We start from the raw sequence: 21614 nt of genomic DNA, 5'->3' as shown, positions 1-21614 counted from the left end.
GAGGGTCTCTTCATCTTCTGATGCCACATTTGCCCAGTGGCTCAACAAATGACATGTGGCACTCTGCTTAATGTTCATCTCCATGGGGACGCCTCTCCCTATCCGCACAGTGAATGTGTGATCATCTTGTGCCTTTCCTTTAAGGCCCGGATGTTTACAGTGATTGGAGGATTGGGACCTGATGCAGGCATCAGAGAGAGTCTCAGGGTCAGCACTGTGTGGAGGGCAGGACAGTTGCTGTGGCAAAGGGACCCCACTGCAGAGCCACTTTGGACATCCAGCACTCCATAGGCTCGGGCGCTTATCATGCTGGCCTTTTAGGAACGCAAGGAAAGTGTGGGGCAGTGCAAGTTTTCCTGATTGACAGAGCCAACGCCGGGGCGCTGGCAGCACTGGGGCCAGCAGCTTCAAGTGGGCCAGACTGTCACTGCCCATTCTTCCAGAGCCACGTTGGGGGAGGAGCTGACGAAGAGGAGGATCAATGGGTATTGGGAAGGCAGGGCCTTCAGGGGCCTTGCTGGTTCAGTCATGGAGTGCTGGCCACAGCCCAGACCTGGTTTTATGTCTCCAAAAATGATTGGCACCCATCTCCCATAGTCCAAATTCCCCAAAAGTGGTGCCTGCTTTGCAAGAGGAATACATTGTTTAAAAAAAGACCCCCAAAGCCAGGGCCAGCCAGTGTTTCCACTGTCACAGAACAGAGAGAGACTGTCTTGGTCAGGCCACTATTGCTGCGATGAAACACCACGACCTGAGCAACTTGGGGAGGAAAGGGTTTATTCATCTCACACTTCCACATCACAGTTCAGCATCTAAGGAAGTCAGGATAGGAACTCAGACGGGGCAGGAATCTGGAGGCTGATGCTGATGCAGAGGCCATGGAGCGGTGCTGCTTACTGGCTTACTCTCCGTGACTTGCTCAGCCTGCTTTCTGATAGAACCCAGGACCACCAGTCCAGTTCCCACAATCACACCCCCCCCATCAATCTCTAATTAATAAAATGCCCTACAGGCTTGTCTGCAGCCCAATCTTATGGAGGCATTTTCTCAGTCAAGGCTCCCTCCTCTGATGACTCTCGTTTGTGTCAAGTTGACATAAATCTAGCCAACACAGTGGCCCAGGCAGTCAGTCAGTAAAAGACATCAATGCAGCATGGTGCCTTCTGTTCCCTACTCGTGAAAACTAAAACTAATGGCCAGGTATTCTGGCAGCCAATCCTTTCTCCCTAGGTCAGTTCTGGATACACCAGTTTGCTTGCCTCTCCCATTCCCATGCAGATATGCTAGGGAGAGCATAGGCAGGAGCTGGGTCTCAGCTACGTCATACCCCCACCACCAGCACCCGCCGGAGGTGTCTTGACTTTCCCAGCCTCTGTGTACAGCTCTTTCATGTTGGTTTTCTTCTGAGAACATTGCGGTTTCCCTGCTCCCTGTGTTCTTGAGACCGCCCTCACCATTGTCCTCATTTTTCCTCCTGAGAAGCTGTGCATCAGATCATGTCAAGCAGGCCCTGGGGAGACACTTCAGAAGTGAGCTGAAGCATCTCAGGGGAATAGCAAGCAGCAGGGTTGCAGCCAGTCTATGCAGACAGGACCTGGCCAGCACTCTGGTTTCCCGTCCCCACCCCCAGCACTCAAGCCCTTTCTCAGACCCATGTCCCCACCCCAGGATCGCTGGTGTGCAGTGTGTCACCGTGCCTGGCTACTCCAAGGGCTTTGGCTACCAGACTGGACAAAGCTTCTCTGGAGAGTTCGACCACGCCTGGAATGCTGTGTACCTTGAGGGCCGTTGGCACCTGCTGGACAGTACCTGGGGCAGTGGCCTGGTAGACACTGCCACCTCCAAATTTACCTTTCTGTAAGTACGAGGCTCAGCTTGGCCAAGCACCTGGTCTCTGTGTGGTGTGGGAGGGGGCACAGGTTGAAGGGGGGACACAAGGGGAAGGGGAAGATGGGCTAGGCAGCCTTGTGTGGCTACAGCCACCATCCCCCAAATCTGGCCCTGGATCACTTATGAAGAAGTGGAGTTTCTTGTCACCTCACCCATCCACAGCTAGGTCTCTCCTCAGACTCCCCATGGCTCCTTTCACCTAAACCCAGAATCCCATTGGGTTGGCCCCAGGCGGTATGTGAGGAGGAGCGGGGCTAAAGGACCTCACTGCCAGCAGTTAAGTGTTCAGATGCTTGTCTTCTCCCCACTTCCTGTTCTAGGAAGAGGAAGGAGGAAGAAAGATGTGGTTGGCAAAGAGGAGAGCTTAGATGGAGCTTAGTCACCCTGGGCCCTCATGATACAGGCTGGACCATGATCATTCTTCAAGGCCTGGCCAACCTTGAACTTAACCTAGAGCCAAGCATGACGTTCTTGTGGGTTGTAATCCCTCGGCCGCTTTGGTCACCTTTGTTCGGGAAACTGGCTGTTCTCTCTGATGTGTGCTCTCCCTGGCTCTCCCACACCTACCCTACATACCTCTGTTACCCTCAACAGTGACCCCTTAGGCAAAGCAGAGCATCCCCAAGCTCAAGTTGAGTCTCTCTTTCCTTCTCATTCCCCTACTGCACAGCTCCCCAGGCCCAGAGACAAGAAGGGTTCAATGGTGGAACTAGAGGGCTGGCACCTTGCCTCCCCGCCTCCCTATGCCTTCACTGCCCACACCCACTGAAGAAGAGTCTCCAGTGTCCCACATTCGGACCACAGGCAGTACCCATTCCATTCTAGTGTCAGTAATACCCCTCCAGTGCTTGGGTCAACTAAATAAAGGTGTCCCAAGGGTCTCCTGTGAGATGTCCAGACATGGGTGGAGGTGGTCAGGCGGACCCCTACACATGGCAACTAACCAGGTCTTCCTCCACTCCAGCTACAACGAATTCTACTTCCTCACCCACCCCGCCCTGTTCATTGAGGACCATTTCCCAGACAACAAAAACTGGCAACTGCTGAAGCCACCTCAGTCCCTGAGGCAATTTGAGAACAACATGTACCACAAGAGTGAATTCTACAACAAGGGTATGCTGAGTGCCCACCCAGAGACGCCCATGATCCGGACAGGTAAGGAGCCACAGGTGCACAGACGGAAGCAATAGTGACCGAAGTCCTCCCACTAGAGTAACCCAAGGAAAGCAGACCACCAAGCTTAGCTGTCTCCTGCGGCTGGCCTGAACTGACTCTTGGCATCCCCTGGCACACGGTGGGGACCATGGCAGGGGGATGTTTGAATACTCTGAAGGTCAGTGAAGGCCAAGACCTGATCCCAGAATCGCAGTCATGGGTCTCAAAGGGCTCTCGTGTTTCCCATGACTCCCTGAGGATCCAGAGCCTGGCCCTGCTCTAGACACACAAGTGAACTCAGGAAGGCTGCTCAGCTCACTTCCTCCTTTCCATCTAAGCCCCACCCACTTTTCAGCATCAGCTCTGCCACCAGAGGGCCTCCTTGCATCCCAGACAGAGAGGCCTGAGCTCCTAGAGGCAACCGACTAGAGTGGCCTGAGGGATAATGGCGCTGACCCCACCCTACACTGCCGGGTGACAGAGTAAGGAGGATGGGGCAAAGGGTGCAGCCAGGGGGCAGCAGGGAGCTGGTACTTCTTGGCCCTTCAACTTCCCCATGAGTTTCTTGACCTGGATACAGGACTCCTGTGGTCTCTGGCAAGTAACAGACACATGGCAGCTCTGGAGGCTGAAGCAAGAGCCGCTGGCTGCTCACTTTGGATCTCATTTCCTGCACCTGAGGCTGCGAGAGGTCTACGTCTCTGTTGTGAGACATTAAACCGTAAGAAAGACTCGAGCAGACCCCGACAGCGCAGTCGTCACATCGCTGGGCTGAGTTTGCCTTTTTGGGAGACATAAAAATGTAAACACCAGATTTCTTAATTTATACTAATCTAAAACTCAATTCCATATTCATGCTACATATTGAAAGAATATTTCTTGGTGGTTGTGAGCTGCCTTAAGAATAGAGACGGGAGAGAAGCAAGAAAGCGAAGTTGAAGAGCAAAAAGGAAGGGAAGGAAGAGACCTCAAGACGGGGGAGGGTCAGTGGGTACAGGAGGGAAGGAAGAAGCCGGGAGAATAGAGAGGTTCCAGGCATGGCTTCTCCAGAGCCTTTGGGGTCCCTGGCACTTCACCTCCTCTAAGATGCTCAGCACACTTCTACCAAGGCTTCTCTAGGAGGCACCAAGCTCTTCCCAAAGAACCCAGGCCCAGGCAAAGGCAGAGCATGGAAAAGTGTTCCCAGCATTCATTCTGAACATGGTGGGTCCTCTGAAAGAGCCCTCCACCATGTCCAGCTCACCTGAGGGCTGGCGCGGGCTCTTCGCAGCCAAGTCTTCAGGGCCAGTCCTTGCCGAGTACAGAGAGGCGGATTCATAGTGACTATGAACCAGTCTCCTCTTCTGCCAGCTTCCCTCCATGGAGGGCTGGAGAAGTTGCTGGGGTAAGGGATGGGGTGGCCAACCTCCAGCAGAAGGCCAGGCTCTCGGAGCAGGCACTGTCCTGAGGAGCCAGGGAAGCCCAGATAGAAAAAGACCTCATGAGCTGCGAAAGTCAGAAGAAAAACATTGACCAAGATAAAGAAATACAAAAGTGCAGGTCGAGGCGGAGCTGCCAGTGGGAGGGGATGGGGGCACTAACTTGTGAAAGCCTAGTCCAGAAACACACAGCTGTGGCACTCCTATGTGAGAAGCAAGTGTGAGGAGGGGAGAACAGGAAAATACCCCGTTAACACTCCTGGGCACAAATCCCCTGAGTAAAGTGACGCGATCATGTGACGGCTGTTGACGCGGTAAAGAATCACGGGGATGGGGGTAAGCACAATATGGAAGTAAGGCTTAAGAATTGCAGGAGCTAGAGAGACAGCTCAGTGTTTAAGAGAGCTTGGTGCTGCTCTTCCAGAGGACCTGAGTGCTGTCCCCAGCACCTTTATCCAGCTCACAGTTAGGCTTTTGAAACTCCGGCTCCAAGGATCCAGCGCCCTCTTCTGGCCTCCACAGGCAGCCACACACGCCACATTCACGCAGACATACAAACAGGCACAGAAAAATAAATCTTAAAAGGGGGGAGAGAGTTAGAGGAGATGGTACTCTTTCTGCCCATTGATCTAGCCCCTTCCCTGCTCAGGAATAGGGTAAAATATCCGGACAGGCTTTATCTAATGTAAACCAAATGGCTGGGGCAGGGTTTTTCATGGGTCCCTTCCCCCCAGTTATCAGCTTTTTCAAAACTATTCACCTAAACGAAGCAGAGGAATGCCGCATTCAGCGACATCACGTTGGTAAAACTGAGCCTGTTAGAAGTATTTACACCACAGACAGGGACACACTCTGTAGGTCACATCCCCTCGCCCTCCAACCCCCTCCCCCCAGATCTAGTTGTCAAGCATTCGCCAGCACCCTCTGGGCCCATGTCACCTGACACAGACTTCCTCCCCACAGTGAATGGGAAAGCCACGGTCACCATCGAGAGCTGTGCCCCAACCCTGTTCATGTTCATGCTCAATGGCAAGCAGGAACACGGGCTCCTGAGCCTAAAGAAGAACGGGATGAAGCTGGAGGTGTACCCTCCAACCATGGGCACCCACAAGCTACAGATCTTTGCCAAAGGCAACTCTGAAATCTACAGCTCAGTACTGGAGTACACGCTCAAGTGCAACTTCGTGGACCTTTCTGGCCGGCTGCCCGCGGAGCTTCACCAGCCCGTGGGCCCCAGTTGGTTCTCGGAGCAGATGGGCATCACGAAGCCCTCCCACCCCGACCCCATCATCCACACCAGTGATGGTCGCTGTTCTGTCAGCTTTGGCGTGGAGGAAGGCATCAGCGTCCTGGCCTCCCTCCATGGAGATGACGGCCCCGTCACCGAGGAGACGCAACTGCGCTACATCTTCCAGCTGAACCGAGAGAAGAGGACAGAGCTGAAAGTCCAGCTTCCCCACGCGGGCAAGTTCGCCCTCAAAATCTTTGTGAAGAAGAGGCAAGAACAAGGCAACTTCGTCTTTGTCTTCAACTACCTTCTGTGCTGCGCCAACACCAAGGTTAACTGGCCTATGTTCCCCGAGAGCTTCGGCAACTGGGGGCAGGGCAATGAGCTATTGGAGCCCCTCTCTGGCGTCCTTCCCGCCAACCGCAACGTACCCTTCAAACTAAAGCTGCATGGTATCGCCAAAGCGCTGGTGAAAGGGCAGGACACGTGGCCCCTGACCCTTAACCCCGATGGATACTGGGAAGGCAGCTGCAGCACCACAGGCTGCCAAGAAGTCTACGTCATGGTGCTAGAGAACGCTAACCACAACTTCTACTCCTACATCCTGAAGTACAAAGTGAATGACCAGTGAAGGGCTATATACCCGCACCCTCCCAGGGCCAAGGCCACCCCTGCCCAGGGAGGGCCCAATCGGGAGCCTGGGACACCACTAATCTGCATGAAAATACTTCTAGGCCTCTGCCTCAGTCTCCCTGCTCTGCCAAAGGCATTGAGGAATTTGTGCTGCTGAGGGCTTCGACTCAGTGCGATTGTGGATGAGGGGACAGAGGCAAAGGCCCTTTGGAAGAAAAAGGTGCTATGTAAATCCAAGGTATTGTGAAGTGTACGCCCGCGCCCATGCCTGCTCTTGTGTTAGGACCTTGCTGTAGAGTTGGGTGGGAGAACAGATGTTGCCCACCCTGGAAGCTTTTCACACAGTGCCTAGAGAATGATGCTTGAGTTTGAGTCTACCAGAGAGATCAGTCACCCAAGAAATAGTGTTTGTCCATTGCTTCTGGACCCCAGGGAATGTGGGACCCGCTCGCCTTCCATATTCCTAGTGCCTCTTCATTAGCCACTTCATGTTCTTCAAGAGCTTGCGAGAACGGAGATGTGGAAAAGGAGCTAGCTAACAGTCAGCCAACTAGAGGCTCTTCTCCCCCAATCCCTGTGAGTCTCTGGGAGGTGACAAGGGCAGAAAACAGCCTCGTGCACACAGGGATGTCCTGGGTGGGGACCAGAGGTGGAGTGGTATCTTTGGGAGTCCAGCAGCCCACAAGTAAGGGTGAGAGATCCCCGATTCATGTGCCTACCAGAGTTCAGCCCAGAGCCTAGGGATGCCCCCAGCCTGAGCCCAGGCCCTTCATCAGTTCCCTACAGGAGTCTCACACGTCTACATGACCAGTCAGGAGCCTGGCTGATGACCGTGAACCGAGACCTGAGTCCCAGAGAAACTTCAGCAGAATTAGGGACAGTATATGATAATAGAATTCTGCTGCTTCCAGGACCCTTACAAGCAAAACTAGGCTGAAGGGACCACCACGTGCCCCTGGAGAGAAGGTTTGTGCCTGTCTCTGAGAAAGCCCTATCATAGCCATTTTCCCTCCTGTCTTTCTCCGAGCTGACAACTCCTGCCCTGACTTCAGCCTTCTGTTGGGAACAGTTGAGGGCCTCTTGCTTGCTCAGGCCTGTCCTAAAAATCCTCAGCTGCCTAGCTGGCCCTCAGCAGCACCTGAGGCTGGTGTTTCCATGGCAACGGCTGAGGGAAAGGCAGGCTGCAGCAGGCAGCAGGCAGAAAAGGCCTGAGAAAGGCCCCAAGAGGCCACTACAACCCCATCCCGATGTAGGGATGCACTCCAGCATGGTCCCCACCAAACTTCGGGGTTCTAGGTGTCTGCTCGCTCTGCCTATCTCAGTACCCCCATCCCTCACTTCTGAGAGCCACTCCACATGTCCTCAGGCTCACCTGCAGCCCGAGCCAGCCTGGAATGCTCATAACCTCCGCTACATGGCCCCGCGTTGGATTCTGGGATTGTAGAGGTTAGCAGGAAGGACTCAGCCATAGCCGTCCAGACCTCTGGGTGGGTGTCTGCTGGGTGGGGCCTATCTGAAGTTCCAGAACCCCAAAACTTCAGTCCTTCAACCTGGTATTAAGCTGGGTAGCCTCACTTGTGATTAGCATGGCTGCTGGGGACTGAGCCGCCTTGGGCTTATGCCCTGGGTCCTCGGGCAGTTTTCACCTGTCAGCATCTCGTCACTCCCTCCTGGAAAACGCACAAAAGCCAGGGAGGCATCGCCACGCTGCACCACTAGGCACCACTACAAGGTGGAGCGGAAACGGTGGCGTTTGCACAGCCTGGAAAGAGCCTTTCCTCACCCCTTGTGTTTTATGAGCAGAAAGAAGTGTGCTATATTTTAACAAAATATTAAGTGCTTCTGCGATTCCAGCCACACACTAGACACAGCCCTGACTGCCACTGCTAGTCCTGCAGAAAATGATACCCATGTTTTTCAAAACAGTATAATTAATCCACTCGGGAGCTCGTAGAGGATGCTACCCCCAAATAAACAGGAGCTGTCCTCAGGACCAGAGACCCAAGCCAGCCTCTCCCGGAGCGCGTGGGTCATCCACACGCCCCTCCCTCCTCATTTAACCAGGCAGCCCCTTTGTCAAGGCAACTGTAAGAGCACTCAGAAAAACGCCTGCGTTTCTTTCCACTGAAGTAAAGATACATGAAACTAAATCCAATCTTCATGAATTTTTACACGCATGCTGCCCAGGCTGGAAATTCGGAGGTTGCGTTTTTGAAGGCTTTTTATTCAAATCCCCCTCTTTGTCTCCGAGTCCACGAGTCCCAGTGACCGATCGAATGGCACGAGCGCCCCCTGGTGGTCAATATGCGAAGTCGACACCGCTGCAAACCCTCAACCGTTAAAAATCACTAGGTGCTTTTCTCATCCCACGTGGATAAGCCGAGGTCAGCGTTGCCATGCAAACTGTGAGAAGAGCCTGGGGAGACTTCCTGGCTGGCATGGTGAGAAAACACAGAATGTGATGAGAATTAAGAGTGTTTCGCCCAGAAATCTTTTCCCGAGACAGAAACCCTGGACACAAGCCTGCCTGGACGAGGTCGCTTTGATCACCACACTCATTGCTATGCCAAGGACAGGGTGAAACTGATCACACTCATCACTGTGCCAGGCGAGCCCCAGGAAGGGTGCCAGGGTGCAGAAGGATGGGGCGTGGTGGAGCAAAAGGGTGCAATTAACCTCTTTTCAGTTCGCTTCGGAAGTGCCACCAGCTCAGCTGGACTGCTCTCCGGCTGATTGTGAATATTCTGAGTTCTCCATATGTCTCATTGTCCCACCAGGATGGACTTCTCACAGCCCGCTGAGATGAAAGAGACGTAAATAGATTAAGTGAAGCATGAAGGATTTGAGCTAGACATAAAGAGCCGTTTCCTGTCGTGAAACAGGGGGGGCCATGTTGCCAATAAAGTCTGCGAGATTCTCAAAGGACTTGAAAAGGAGAAAAGTTTCCCCAGTGTTCTCCAGTTTTCTTTGCCCATGGCTGGGTTCTCTCTCCACTAATTCTTGAACTACACTGGTTGACCTGCAGTAAACACGGGGTTAATGGTGTGACCACCTCGCTCACGACTGTCAGATTTCCAAGGCTCTTTATCTGCGGTCTGCCATTTCTTTTGGAGTAAGCACCTAAAGCTGCAGAGGTGACTAATCCTTCTAACACATGCGCTGGATTATGTGGGTCGCTGCCTGTTGACGCTCTCCTCACATTGTTGCTGGGGTTGTTTTTCAATAAAATTTATATTCATTTTTATCCAACAATGTAATTATCGATCCATCCTTATTGCAGCTTTCACGAGGAGGAAAGGGGGAAAAAAACAAGAAAAAAAACACTTTCATGTTCAAAGGATGCTTTTAAAAAAGAAATCAATGTCCCTGCCATTTGAATGTGATGGCGAGATGCAGATGGGATGCTGGGCAAATAGCTCTTGCACATTAAAGAAAACATAATTAGGTCAGCCCCAGCCCTCTGAGGCTCACGTGCCTTTGAAGAATCTGAAGACGGAGTTTCTTTCATTGAATCTTGTTTAACTTGAACATTTTCAAGTCAGTCCAAATTTCTTTTTATAGTGGGAGAAGAAAAATGTGCCAAAATTTTGCCTGTCAACCTACTTTTTGGGCTTTGAATATATAATATGTTTCTTGATATTCATATACATACAAGAAACTTTCCAGGTTGCCTAAACTGATTACTCATAAATTAGACATTTAGGAGACTACAGGGGGAAAAAAATGAAAATCCCGACACCTCTGAGAAGCTGCTGTAACCATGGAAACCATTCTCATAGCTGTAGTGTGAAGGGCAAAAAGATTTGTGTTCCCAAATCTGGGCTTATCGCTTCCCTCATTGCTAGACACAAAACGAGATGTGTTACACTTCATCCTTGGGGTGGGGGTCCACAGTGGTCCGTGGTTGAACCAACTCTTTAATGGCATGCTAAGAAGTCAGAACAAATCGTCTTTGGGTCTTCTGATCAGTCGAAGTAACTCTTGAATTATTGGAACAGGCTGGAAGTTCCCACCCAGGGGCGGGAAGAGGTTGACCTCCAGTGTTCCTTCCAGCCCAGAGACTTTCTGAGGCTGTGTTCCTGGGAACCGATGATGGCAGGCACCAGCCTGAGTTGTCATTGAAGCAGTATCTGATGGGCCCTGCTGTGTTAAGAGCCTGCCCCCTAAGCCCTTGGCACACTGCGCTGCAGGCTTTTCTCTTTGCTGAGGACAAGGGGATGCACGGGGCCTGGCAGATGGACCACAGGGGAACAGCAGTCCCGACAGATGCTGGTTCTCTATGATTTGCAAACAAAACTAAAGAAGACTAAGAGCCCCCCTGGACAGTCCTCTCTTGGACATGTCCCTTAGGTGTCTCTTCTACCTTATTCTCAGACCTCAGTTCAGAAAAAAAGTATTCCAAAACCGCCCAAATTCCCAAGGAAGATGCATAGTGGGGTCCAGTGATCTGGTCCATCTGGAGGCTTCTCGGATCTTATTGCATCAGCCTTTGTATCCACTGTGAATGTTCAGGCCCCCACACTCCCTTGGCACAACTGTTTGGTCCTCTGTGTGCCAGGATGAGCCCTGCCTATACCATTACCGTCCACACTGACCTTGAATCTGAACGCTGATCCCACTGGGTTGTATTAAGACAGAGTGGGTCCCATGAGAACCTTCTCTAGAGAGAGAAGGCCCTGGTGGGCAAGGGAAGTTTTCAAACAAAAATTAAAGTCTGCAAAGCCTACCACCTTGAACGCACTTGATCCCAGAAACTAAGCTGGGCCAGGCCTGGTTAATACTTGGATGGAAAACAAAGGCCGGCTTTACCGGAGAATCAAGAGAGTGCCCAGTCACCTCCTTCCCATCTGTAGACAGGGTGCCCCGTGCTTCACTCCTGGGACACAGGAAAGACAGCTCCCCTCTCCATAGCCAGAGATGCTGATGAGGGCCCTGCTGAGCAGAGAGCATGTACATCAGGCCACACAGCAGGGGCTCACAGATGCCGCCCTGTGGTCCTCCTGGCCCAGCAACAAGGCTGACCGTATATTTAGGTGCACCAGTGAGAGCCAGCACTGAACGTTAGGAATGCAGTGTCCTGGAGGTGATGCCCTGCGACGTAAAAGGCCGGCTATCAGACTGAGGGGGGTGCAGCAGGAAGCTCCAGAGCAGAGGTCTCCCAGGGAGTCTCCAGATAGTCCTTAGAGTTATCAACAGGAGACGTCACAGTCCACAAGTCCTCGCACGCGCCACCCTGCTTCTGTGCATGCTGCTCCCTGTTGTGCTGGCCTCTTCCCTCCCTCTCGCCTGGAAAAGCCTTGCCCGGTCCCTCAGCCGTCCTCTGTGTTCACGCCACATCTGTGACCCAGGACTCTGCATGGCACGGCCATGAGACTGCCTTGGAGGTTCCAGGGGCTGCAAATTCTTTTCTCATTCATTTCTATTGAAAAAGTATTCTTAATACAATATATTCTGGTTATGGTTTCCCCTCCTCCCAGATCCTTCCAACCTCCCCACCCACCCACTTCCACACCTTTTTTTTTTTCTTGCTTTTTGGAAAACAAACAAGATGGAAAAAAAGGAGAGAGAATTAAAAGAAGAAAAAAACATACACACAAAAAATAAATAAATAAAAATACAAAATTGAAAACCATGACATACAAGAAGACCAGTAAGACAATATATATATCCAAAGCATGATGGGACAAAAAGTCTACAAAAATACCACGGGGTTTGCTCTGTGTGGTCCATCTACTGCTGGGCACGGAGCCTGCCCTTAAATGTGGTTAGTGTACCCAGTAGGATTCCATTGAAGAAAACTAGCTTTTCTTTTGCAAGTGGGTAGCAATTGCAGGTGGCTTCTTGGTTGGGTCTCAGGGCCTAGTCCATTTCCCCTTCTCAGTATGGGGAATTCTTGGAACACACACTTTGGTTCGGCTTTCTGGCACCCATCACGTGTTTGATAAATGTGCAGTGTTTCCATTCCTCTGAATGGAGGTGAGAGGCCACCAAGCTGCCGCCACTCCCAGAGCATTTGCAGAGAGTATTTCCATTTTCCCAGGACCGGTCATAAGCCGTACCATGACAGACTGGCTCTTGTGGCTTCACTCAGCTCTGCCTGCAATGCCCTGAATTGAGAGAGAGAGAGAGAGAGAGAGAGAGAGAGAGAGAGAGAGAGAGAGAGAGAGAGAGAGGTGTCAAGCTTCTCAGGGAAGGATCCCAACCCAGAGAAGGGGAAGAGCTGACTTGGTCGGTGGTGACCTTCACAGACATGAGTGACCCTTTTACTAAGATCAGCTACCTCAGTTTACCCTTGAGGCTCTATAGAGGCACACAGCAAGCCTGGTCTACAGAGCAACAGCCAAGGTTACACAAAGAAGCCCTGTCTCAGAAGGGAAAAAAGAAAGAAAGAAAAGAAAAAAGAGGCATATACTTAGTCTGTGGAAAGTCACTTGAATGCAAAATTTCTGTGTGGCGGGAGAAAGGTGATCACCATCCCGGTGAAGGCAGGCTCAGGGACTCCTAGCTGGGACTGATTCTCCAAGTTGCTGTTCCCATAGCTAACTGTGGCTCGGTCTGCGTAAGGGAGATCTGTAACACGAGCTTGATACTCCTGTTTGACCCCAAGTAACACAAACACATTACGGCCCCCGTTAATTGCATCCTCACCTACCCAAACAGAGAGCTCCACCAACAGCCCTAGCTGTGGGAGAGTCTCTCAGGCCCCAGGAGAACCTATTATCTTATGAAAAAAAAGCTGCAAAATGGCCAGTTTTACTAATTGGGACTAAAAGGCACAGTATTTTCTACTGGCAAAGCAGGAATGTGCTGGACTGTCACGGAAGAACTCATTATCCCTCTCTCTGTCCCCACAGCACATCCCTCTGTGTGTGTGTATGTGGTATGCATTCGTGTATGTGTATTCACAAGCGGGGACACGCTTGAGGGTGCACACGTAATCACATGCATGTGGAGGCCCCAAGTGAACATTAAGTGTCTTCCTCACTCTTCACTTCATTGAGGCAGGGTCTCTCTATTGAACCCAGAGCTCATGGATCAGCTATTGTAGATTGCCAGCTTGCCCTGGGGATTTCCCAGTCCTGTCTCTCTACTTCTGGGATTACAGGTATCTGCTCAGCTTTTACAGGGGTCCAGGGTATTCAAACTCTGATCTTCAAGCTTGTGCTTTATCCACTGGGCCATCTCCTCATCCCTGCTCATGTTTTTGTTTTTGTTTTTAACAAGTTTGCTTTTGGGGTTAAGTAGAAAATGAATAGAAAGTGTAATTGATTTGATGGCAGGCGGTGGCAGTGAGGGCCTGGGTGTGAAAGGGCGACCTCAGCAGGTCTACAAAGATATTCTAGCCGTCTGCAACTCAGAGATGTTTCAGTAAAGTGTTTTCTGTGCAAACATGAGGAGCCGAGTTTGATCCCCAACATTCGTGGAAAAGGCCAGGTGAATTGGCACCAAGGAGGTAGACAGAGATGGGCAGATCTCTGGAACTTACCAGTCAATGAGCTAGCCCAGGTGGCAAGCCTCAGGTCCCAGTGAGACGCTTTGTCTTAACACAAAGGTAGATGGCACCTGAGGATGACTTCCTGGTACGTGCATGTACACACATGTACACACACTCACATAGGTAGTGTACACACACAAACACACACACACATGCAAATGTTTCCTCTCTCGAGAAGACTCTATAAACACATCTGAACATCACTGCCTGGACTAGGTTTATGAGGACTCTGAGGTCCCCTTTGAGCAAGTAGGAAAGAGCCTCATGGTGAGCAGCGGGCACAAATGCTGGATGGCCAGGGCACTCTGCACATACCCACCCACCTTGACCAATAGCCAAACAGGAGCTGAGACCAAAAGAGTGAAGGAAACTGTTCAGCCTCCATGGGGATGCCGGCTCCTGCTAAGTCAGCCCACTGCCTGAGAACCAGCTAGAAACCAAACAATAGGTCCCTGGAAGCTCTGATGGGCTCTTCACACTCCTGGGCTCTGGGCAGGGTCCATGTGGCATCCCCACTCAGGGTACATCACACCAGAGAGAAACTGGAATGCTCGAGCCAAACTCACTGGTTACTGAATCTCGGATTAAGCACCGCTCTGTATTCAGAGTGAGCGGTGATCTGAAGTGAGTACTGACTGGTCATTTCAAAATGAAATAGTAGATTACTGTGTGGTTCATGTGGCTGTTACAGCATCCTAAGTAGTCATTTCCTCCTTGTTCCCACCTAAGTCGGAAGGCAGATGCACAGCCTTGCCCTGGGCTGCTCCTATGGGAACAGATCTTCACGGGAAGTGAGAAATTGCCACCTGGCTCATGGTGGTTACCTCCAAGAAACAAATCGGGGCTTGGACAACCAATCGATGGATCCCAGGGAGCCCTTCTTCTTGGGGAATTCACCCGCCTGGAGCTTTGCAGACATTGCCAGATGACTGCCTCCATGACACAAAAAATTAGCCATCATGTTACCCCGGCTACGCAGGGGACCCGAGCAGGGACAACCCCTGCAGGGTAGTGGAATTGCATAGTGGCTTAGGAGAGAGGGACAAAAAGGACAGCCACAGCCAGGAATGGCCCAGAACAGCTGTGCTGTGTGGTCAGTGACAGGAGAGAGGTGCCTGCGTAGCCTTGCTGTGACAGAGGGTGAGGAGGCTTTTGTTTAGAATATGAGCAGGGTGTGGTAGCACGTACTGCAATCCCAGCACTATGGAGGTAGAGACAGCAGGAGCTGAAGGCCAACCTGGACTACAGGGACAGACAGCTAGATCCTGTCTCTTAAGGAAAGGGGAGGCGGAAAAGGGATGAGGAGAGGAAAAGGTGGCTGCAGGATAGCAAATAGCCCACTGAACATTTTGCCGATATATTTGTATGTACGTGAACACCAAAGAAACCTGAAAACTAATGTTGACCATTTTGTTATCTTATAAAAAAAATAAACTGATGGGCCAGCAAGATGGCTCAGTAGGTAAAAGTGGACCTGGGTTCAATCCCAAGAAGCCACGCGATAGAAAGCGAGAAGCAGCCCCTGATAGTTATTTTCTAACCTCCACACACTTGCCATGGCATGTACACCTGAACTCACACGCTTCATAAACACACAAATGGTACCAGTAATCAATAAATAAAACCCTTAAATGGAATGAAGCCATTCCCCCTGGAGGCACTTGGAGGCCACTTCTCTTCCTCCACGACCTCCGTAGCCCCATCCTGGAGGGGGCCTGCGTAGTTGGCACGCACCCTTTGTCCACAGTGTCATGAGACTGAGATGGCATGCCATACCTCCCAGGATGAGCGCCAGGAGCAAAGTGGTGTTAACCTGTTCTGGGAGGTAATCCCCTCAGGTGATAAAAGCTCCACTTGGCGTTCTTTAAAGCTCAGCGAGAATGTAAAAGTCCATTTTGAAAAGACGCCAATGATCGTCTTTCCGGGAAGATGGCCTCTTAGCTATCGGTCTCGCCTGACTGAAAGCCTCCTTGTGCCATCAGGAGCCATTAACAGATGATTGAAGCCTCGGGTGTCCCTCTATAAACATTGATTTAACTCAGTGAAGAATTTTTGGTTCCTCCTTATCCAGCACTGGCTGGCCTGGGCTGTGGCTCAGATTCTGGTTGTCAACAGGCAGGAATCCATGAAGGTGAAGGGTGTACACCCCAAAGTGGGTTATTCTGCCCCTGCCACAGACTCAGGCAACCCCCACCTGACCTGGAAAGATTCAGTCCCTCCATGGTTTTGTCATCAGAGAGGTGCAAATCCCTAGCCTAGTGAGTATGTGGGTCCCTAACTTAGTGTCTTGGCTAGGGTTTCTATGGCTGTGATGAAACCCCACGACCAAGAGCAAGCTGTTCAACTTATGGTTCCCCATTACAGTTCATCATCAAAGGAAGTCAGGACAGGAACTCAATCAGGGCAGAAACCTACAGGCAGGAGCTGATGCAGAAGCCATGAAGGGTTCTGCTTACTGGTTTACAGATCACGGCATGCTCGGACTGCTTTCTGATAGAATCTAGGATCACTAGCACAGGGACGGCACCATCCACAATGGCACCTCCCCCATCAATCATTAAGTTAAAAAAATACCCTACAGGATCACCTATATCCCAGTCTCAATGAGGTATTTCTGAATTGAGGTTCCCTGCTCTGATGACTTCAGCTCATATCAAGTTGACATAAAACCATTAAGCACAACCAGTCCTTGTCATCTGGCAACACGACCACCTCACCATGAAACAGCAACTTTTCTTTCCCCATTCCTCCCCAAGATCTCACAGTTGAAACACAAATAACTTTCAAAGTCCCACATTCTTTACAAATTCAAATATTCAGTGTCTTTAAAACTCTAAAATCTCTTTCCAAAGTCTGAAATCTGTCAATCATGGGCTCCTGTAAAAATCAAAATGAAGTTAAATACTTTCTTGTTTCAAGAGGGAAGAGCCAGGGCATGGTCACAATCTGAACAAACCAAACTCCAACAGTGTAAACAACACAGTGTTCAATATCTGGGATCCACTTGCCATCTTCTGGGCTCCTCTCAAGGGCTCAGGTCACCTCTCTGACTCCACCCTCTGCAGCACACACAGCTTGTCTCCTAGATTAGGCTGGCACACCCCACACCTGCTGCTGTCCTTGGTGATCACCCCACAGCACTGCTCTCTCCAAAATGCTGGGGTCTCTTGCTACAACTGGACTGCGCTTTCACCAATAGCCTCTCCTAGGCTCTCTTCAGGGACTCCAGCCCTGCCACACAGTGCCCAGCCTCACACAGCTGCTCTCTATGACCCCTTCATGCCTTCAGAACCAGCACTACCTGGGTGACTCTTAGGATACCAAATTCGGCTTCCAGTATAAGGTACAACTGTGGCCACCTCTAGAACACAGCCTCTGTGTGCTGACCCTGAGGCTGTAACATGGAGGGCCTGTTTTTGGGGGGGGTTTGTCCTGCCTGGTACCCCACAGCCTGCAAGCCCCCAAAGAAAACCACACAGAGAGTCTGCATTAGGTTATAAACTGATTGGCCCATTAGCTCAGGCTACTTATTAGCTCTTGTAGCTTATATTAACCCATTGTTCTTATCTATGTTAGCCACATGGCTCTCGGTACCTTTCTCAGCCAGGCAGGTTACATCTTGCCTTTCAGTGATCTGGGCAGGAATGGGAGGAGTGGGCTTTCTCCTTCTCAGAATTCTCCTGTTCTCATCACCCTGCCTCTACTTCCTGTCTGGTTGACCTGCCTATACTTCCTGTCTGGCCAATTAGCATTTATTTAAAACATGATTGACAGAATACAGACAATTCTCCCGCACCACTGAGACACTTCCCAGACTTCACCTCAATGTTAATGGTCTCTTCTCAACGCAGCTGGTGTCTTCAGCCCCAACTGAACCACAGTTCAGACAGAACCACAGTTGTTTTTTTTTTTTTTTTTTTTTTTACTCAAATGGCCCAGGAGAGTCTTTGCTTCCCTCTGAAACTTCACAAGCCAGGCCTCCATCATTTTTACAGCTCTCGACATCTTTATCTTCCAAGCTCTTACAGAACATCCCACTGAGCTGTCAACATAAATGGCTTTTCTAGACAAAAGTACCAAAGTCCTTTCACAATTCTCCCAATCACATGGCCAGGCCTGGCACAGCAATACCGCACTGGGCTGGTACCAACTTATTGTAGTCAGGGTTTCTATTGCGGTGATGAAACACCGTGACTGAGAGCAAGTTAGGATGGGAAGTTAGGATGGGAAGGGCTGTTCTGCCTATGCTTCCCCAGTTCATCATCAAAGGAAGTCAGGACAGGAACTCAATCAGGGAAGGAACCTGCAGGCAGGAGCTGATGCAGAAGCCATGGAGGGGTGCTGCTTACTGGCTTGCTCAGCCTGCTTTCTTACAGACCCCAGGACCACCAGTCCAGGAGTGGCCCCACCTACAATGGGCTGAGCCCTTCCCCATCAATCACTGGTTAAGAAAATGTCTTACAGGCTTGCCTACAGCCTATTTTTCCCCCCTCAACTTTTATTTATTCTCTGTGGATTTCCCATCATGCATCCTGATCCCACTTGTCTCCCCATCCCCTCACTTCCACCTCTGCCCGTGCAACTTCCCCTTCAAAACAAAATAAAATTTAAAAGGGACAAAAAGAAGAATCTCATCGTGGAAGATACACTGTGACGCATTCAGTCACCCAGTTTACCCTTTAGTTCATTCACCTGTGACCCCCCTCACAACAGGATCAGTTCTAGTGTGTTGTCCAGGTACCGCGCCCGCTCCCTTGAGTGCTACAACCGGTGAGGGGCAAGGCTAGCCCTGCTGCTCTTATGACCCTGGGCCAGCTCTCTCGCCTGCCATAGGTAGCAAGTGGCAGGGCAGAGAGGGCATCTTTCCCTTGTCCATGCCACCACATGGCAGAGGAGGGAGGTGGGGTCAGCTCTCCTGTTCTCATACCCTCAGAGTCAGCTCACCTGCATGCGGACAATAAGTCCAGCTCTAGTGTGCTGCCCTGGTAAGCTGCATGCCTGTAGTGAGAGGTGGAGCCATCTTTCCCAAGTGTGTGTGTGTGTTTGGGGTTGGGGGAGCCTCTCCTGCCACAATATCCAGTAGAGACTATCATCCCAGGACCAGCGAAGGGTAGGACTGGCTCAATGCAGCCCTCAGATTGTGTGGTTTCTGTGATCCCCTGTGCTAAAAGCAAGCATGAACACTATCACAGATCCTCGCTGCAGCAGCGCCATGGATCCAGACATGGCTCTTGGCAGTACTTTGGGCCCAGATGCCACCATTGCACTGGTGGCAACACCAGTCACCCAGATCAGTATGGCCCTCAGACACCAACATGGTCCCAGGTGACTGACCAGACCCTAGGCATCTGCAGAACCCTTGGTAGTAATAAAATAGAGGTAGGCTGGGAAAACTAAACTGAACGCTGGGAGAAAGGAGGCGGAGTCAGGGAGAAGCCATGGAGCCACTGCAGGAGACAGACATGCAGGAACTTTGCTGATAAGCCACGAGCCACGTGGTAAAATATAAAATAATAGAAATGGGTTAAATTAAGATGCAAAAGAAGTTAGAGTTAATAGGCCAAGTAGTGATTTAATTAATACAGTTTCTGTGTGGTTATTTTGGGAGTCTGGGAGGCCAGGAAATGAACAAGCAGAGAGCAGCCAGGAACACACTAGCAACCTTTTACTATACTGCAGTATACTCAAACAAGGAAGGGGGCCAAGGAGCAGAAGGAAAGAGAAAGAATATCTCTTACTCAGTCCATGAACCAACTCTTGAAAGCCCATGAAGGGCAGGGGCTGTAACACAGTGAGAGAATATTTGCCCCAAATACATGACACCCTAAGTCCACCCCCAGTACTGATAGAACATTTTCCCCAGATGCATGATACCCTAAGTCCACCCCCAGTACTGGCAAAGGAAAAGGAAACAGCATGAATAAAATTATTACCCAAACATAAATAGATAGCTGAAAAAATATGACCTGGTTCTAGAGAGATCATCCAGATTTCTAAAACACCACTTAAGTCCCCACATCTGGCCACCTGATTTCTATCTTCCACACAAAAACTAGACTGAGAACACTGACCACACTAAGAAAAGATATATGGGTACTATCTGTGAGCCCTAAAGGGAAGGACCTGGATGTCATATGACTGAGTACCTCTGGGAAGCCTACACTCACATGTACAGTCACACACACACACACACACATGTACATTCATACATACAATCATACACACACATGCATGTACTCAAAATCACATATAAACACACACTCAAACATAAACTCACACATATACACACTCAAAAACACTTTCAAACTCTCATAGTTTGTAAAAATGGTATTTGGAGTTCTTTTAAAACATTTGTCATGAGTTCTTTGGTCCTCCTAATGTTCAAATGACAGAGTCTGGGGGCTAGAGCAATAGAGCAAAAATGCTTTTGCTGAAAGCATGAAGACATGAGTTCAATTCCACAATACCCACCTTGGGGGAGAAGAAGGAGAGTAGTTGTACATGCTTGTGACAGAAGTGCTGGAGAGGTGGAGACAGGCAGACCCCCGGGCACTTGTTGACCATCCAACCTAACCTAATCAGGGAGCTCCGGGCCAAGGAGAGACTAACACTACAAAAGCAAGGTGGCCAGTGTCTAAGGAATAACAGCCAAGGTTGACCTCTGACTTTCACATGCGTGTGCACATATGTGCATATGCCCAACCCCCAAACACACACACACACATACACACAATCCCCATGCTCTTAAGTGGACACTATATACATAAGGATTCTCTTCCAATTAAAAATGTGGCAGAAAGCTAGCGTGGGACACTCAAGACTGAGACCCACAGTAGCTTCCTCCTCATTCTCCTGTATCTTTCCCTAGGCAAGTGGATACCATAGTAGAAAGCCCCTCAAGACGCCTTGGGTCAGGAACTGGACCCTCCTGCCAGCGCCACCTCACACATCTTGGAAGCAACTTTCTTCTCAGAGTCCTCTGCTCTAGAACTTCTTAATGGAACCTCATCAAGGATGCTGAGCCAGAGCAGCAGACTTCATCCAGTTGCTCAATTCCTAACCCACAAAAACCACAAGGTGGGACAGGGGAGATCGGTTAGTGGTTAAAAGCACTGGCTGCTCTTCCAGAGGGCCTCAGTTCAACACCTACATGGCAGCTCACAACCATATGTAACTCCTAGTTCCAGCGGACAGATGCCCTCTTTATGACCCCTGTGGGCACTGCACACACAAGGTGCACATACATGTGGGCAAAACACTCATGCACAAAAAAATAAAAATTAAACCTTTAAAAACTCATATGGTGACAAAGTTCATTGTTTGAACACTGTTAAGTTGGGGGAGGATTTGTTACACAGCCATGGATAACCAGTGCAGTTATGGTTGTGAAATGAAAGACCCTCTCAAGACTCCAGACATGGAAAAGAGATCTGACTTCACAGGAGTTTAAATTTACTGTGCTATCTGGCTCTGGCAGTGTATGACTGTAATCCCAATGCTGGGAGGCAGAAGCAAACATAAGTTCAAATCTAGCCTGGGCTACATAGTGAGACAGTGTCTCAAAAGGATAATGACAAATATCCCTGTGGCCCAGAGAGCAGCAGTGAACACAGACCCATTCAGAATCCCAAAGGATGAGAGTTGATACCAAAGACAAACCAGGCCTCCAAAGAAGCAATAGGGCCAGGAATCAAAATGGCTTCATGCTTCACGGCTCACCAGAAGAGAACAGTGCTGCTGGAAAATGATGCCCAACCTGGACATTCAGCTGAAAACCAATCAAAGGTGAGAGCAG

At 50.3% G+C, this 21614-nt stretch overlaps 1 protein-coding gene across 1 annotated transcript in view; it reads left to right on the top strand.

Annotated features, from left to right (window-relative positions):
- The window catches only part of Ky (kyphoscoliosis peptidase), a 39181-nt gene extending 29610 nt beyond the window's left edge, over positions 1-9571 (top strand). The window contains exons 9-11 of the mRNA XM_075964863.1: positions 1669-1857; positions 2855-3045; positions 5427-9571. Coding sequence (XP_075820978.1) covers positions 1669-1857; positions 2855-3045; positions 5427-6322 — 1276 coding nt within the window. The 3' untranslated portion in view covers positions 6323-9571. The remainder of the gene's footprint in view (positions 1-1668; positions 1858-2854; positions 3046-5426) is intronic.
- Positions 9572-21614: the final 12043 nt, after the last annotated feature.

The sequence above is a fragment of the Microtus pennsylvanicus genome, chromosome 3, assembly GCF_037038515.1.
Source record: "Microtus pennsylvanicus isolate mMicPen1 chromosome 3, mMicPen1.hap1, whole genome shotgun sequence".
Taxonomy (NCBI): Eukaryota; Metazoa; Chordata; class Mammalia; order Rodentia; family Cricetidae; genus Microtus; species Microtus pennsylvanicus.
This window is presented reverse-complemented; position numbering and strand designations above follow the sequence as displayed.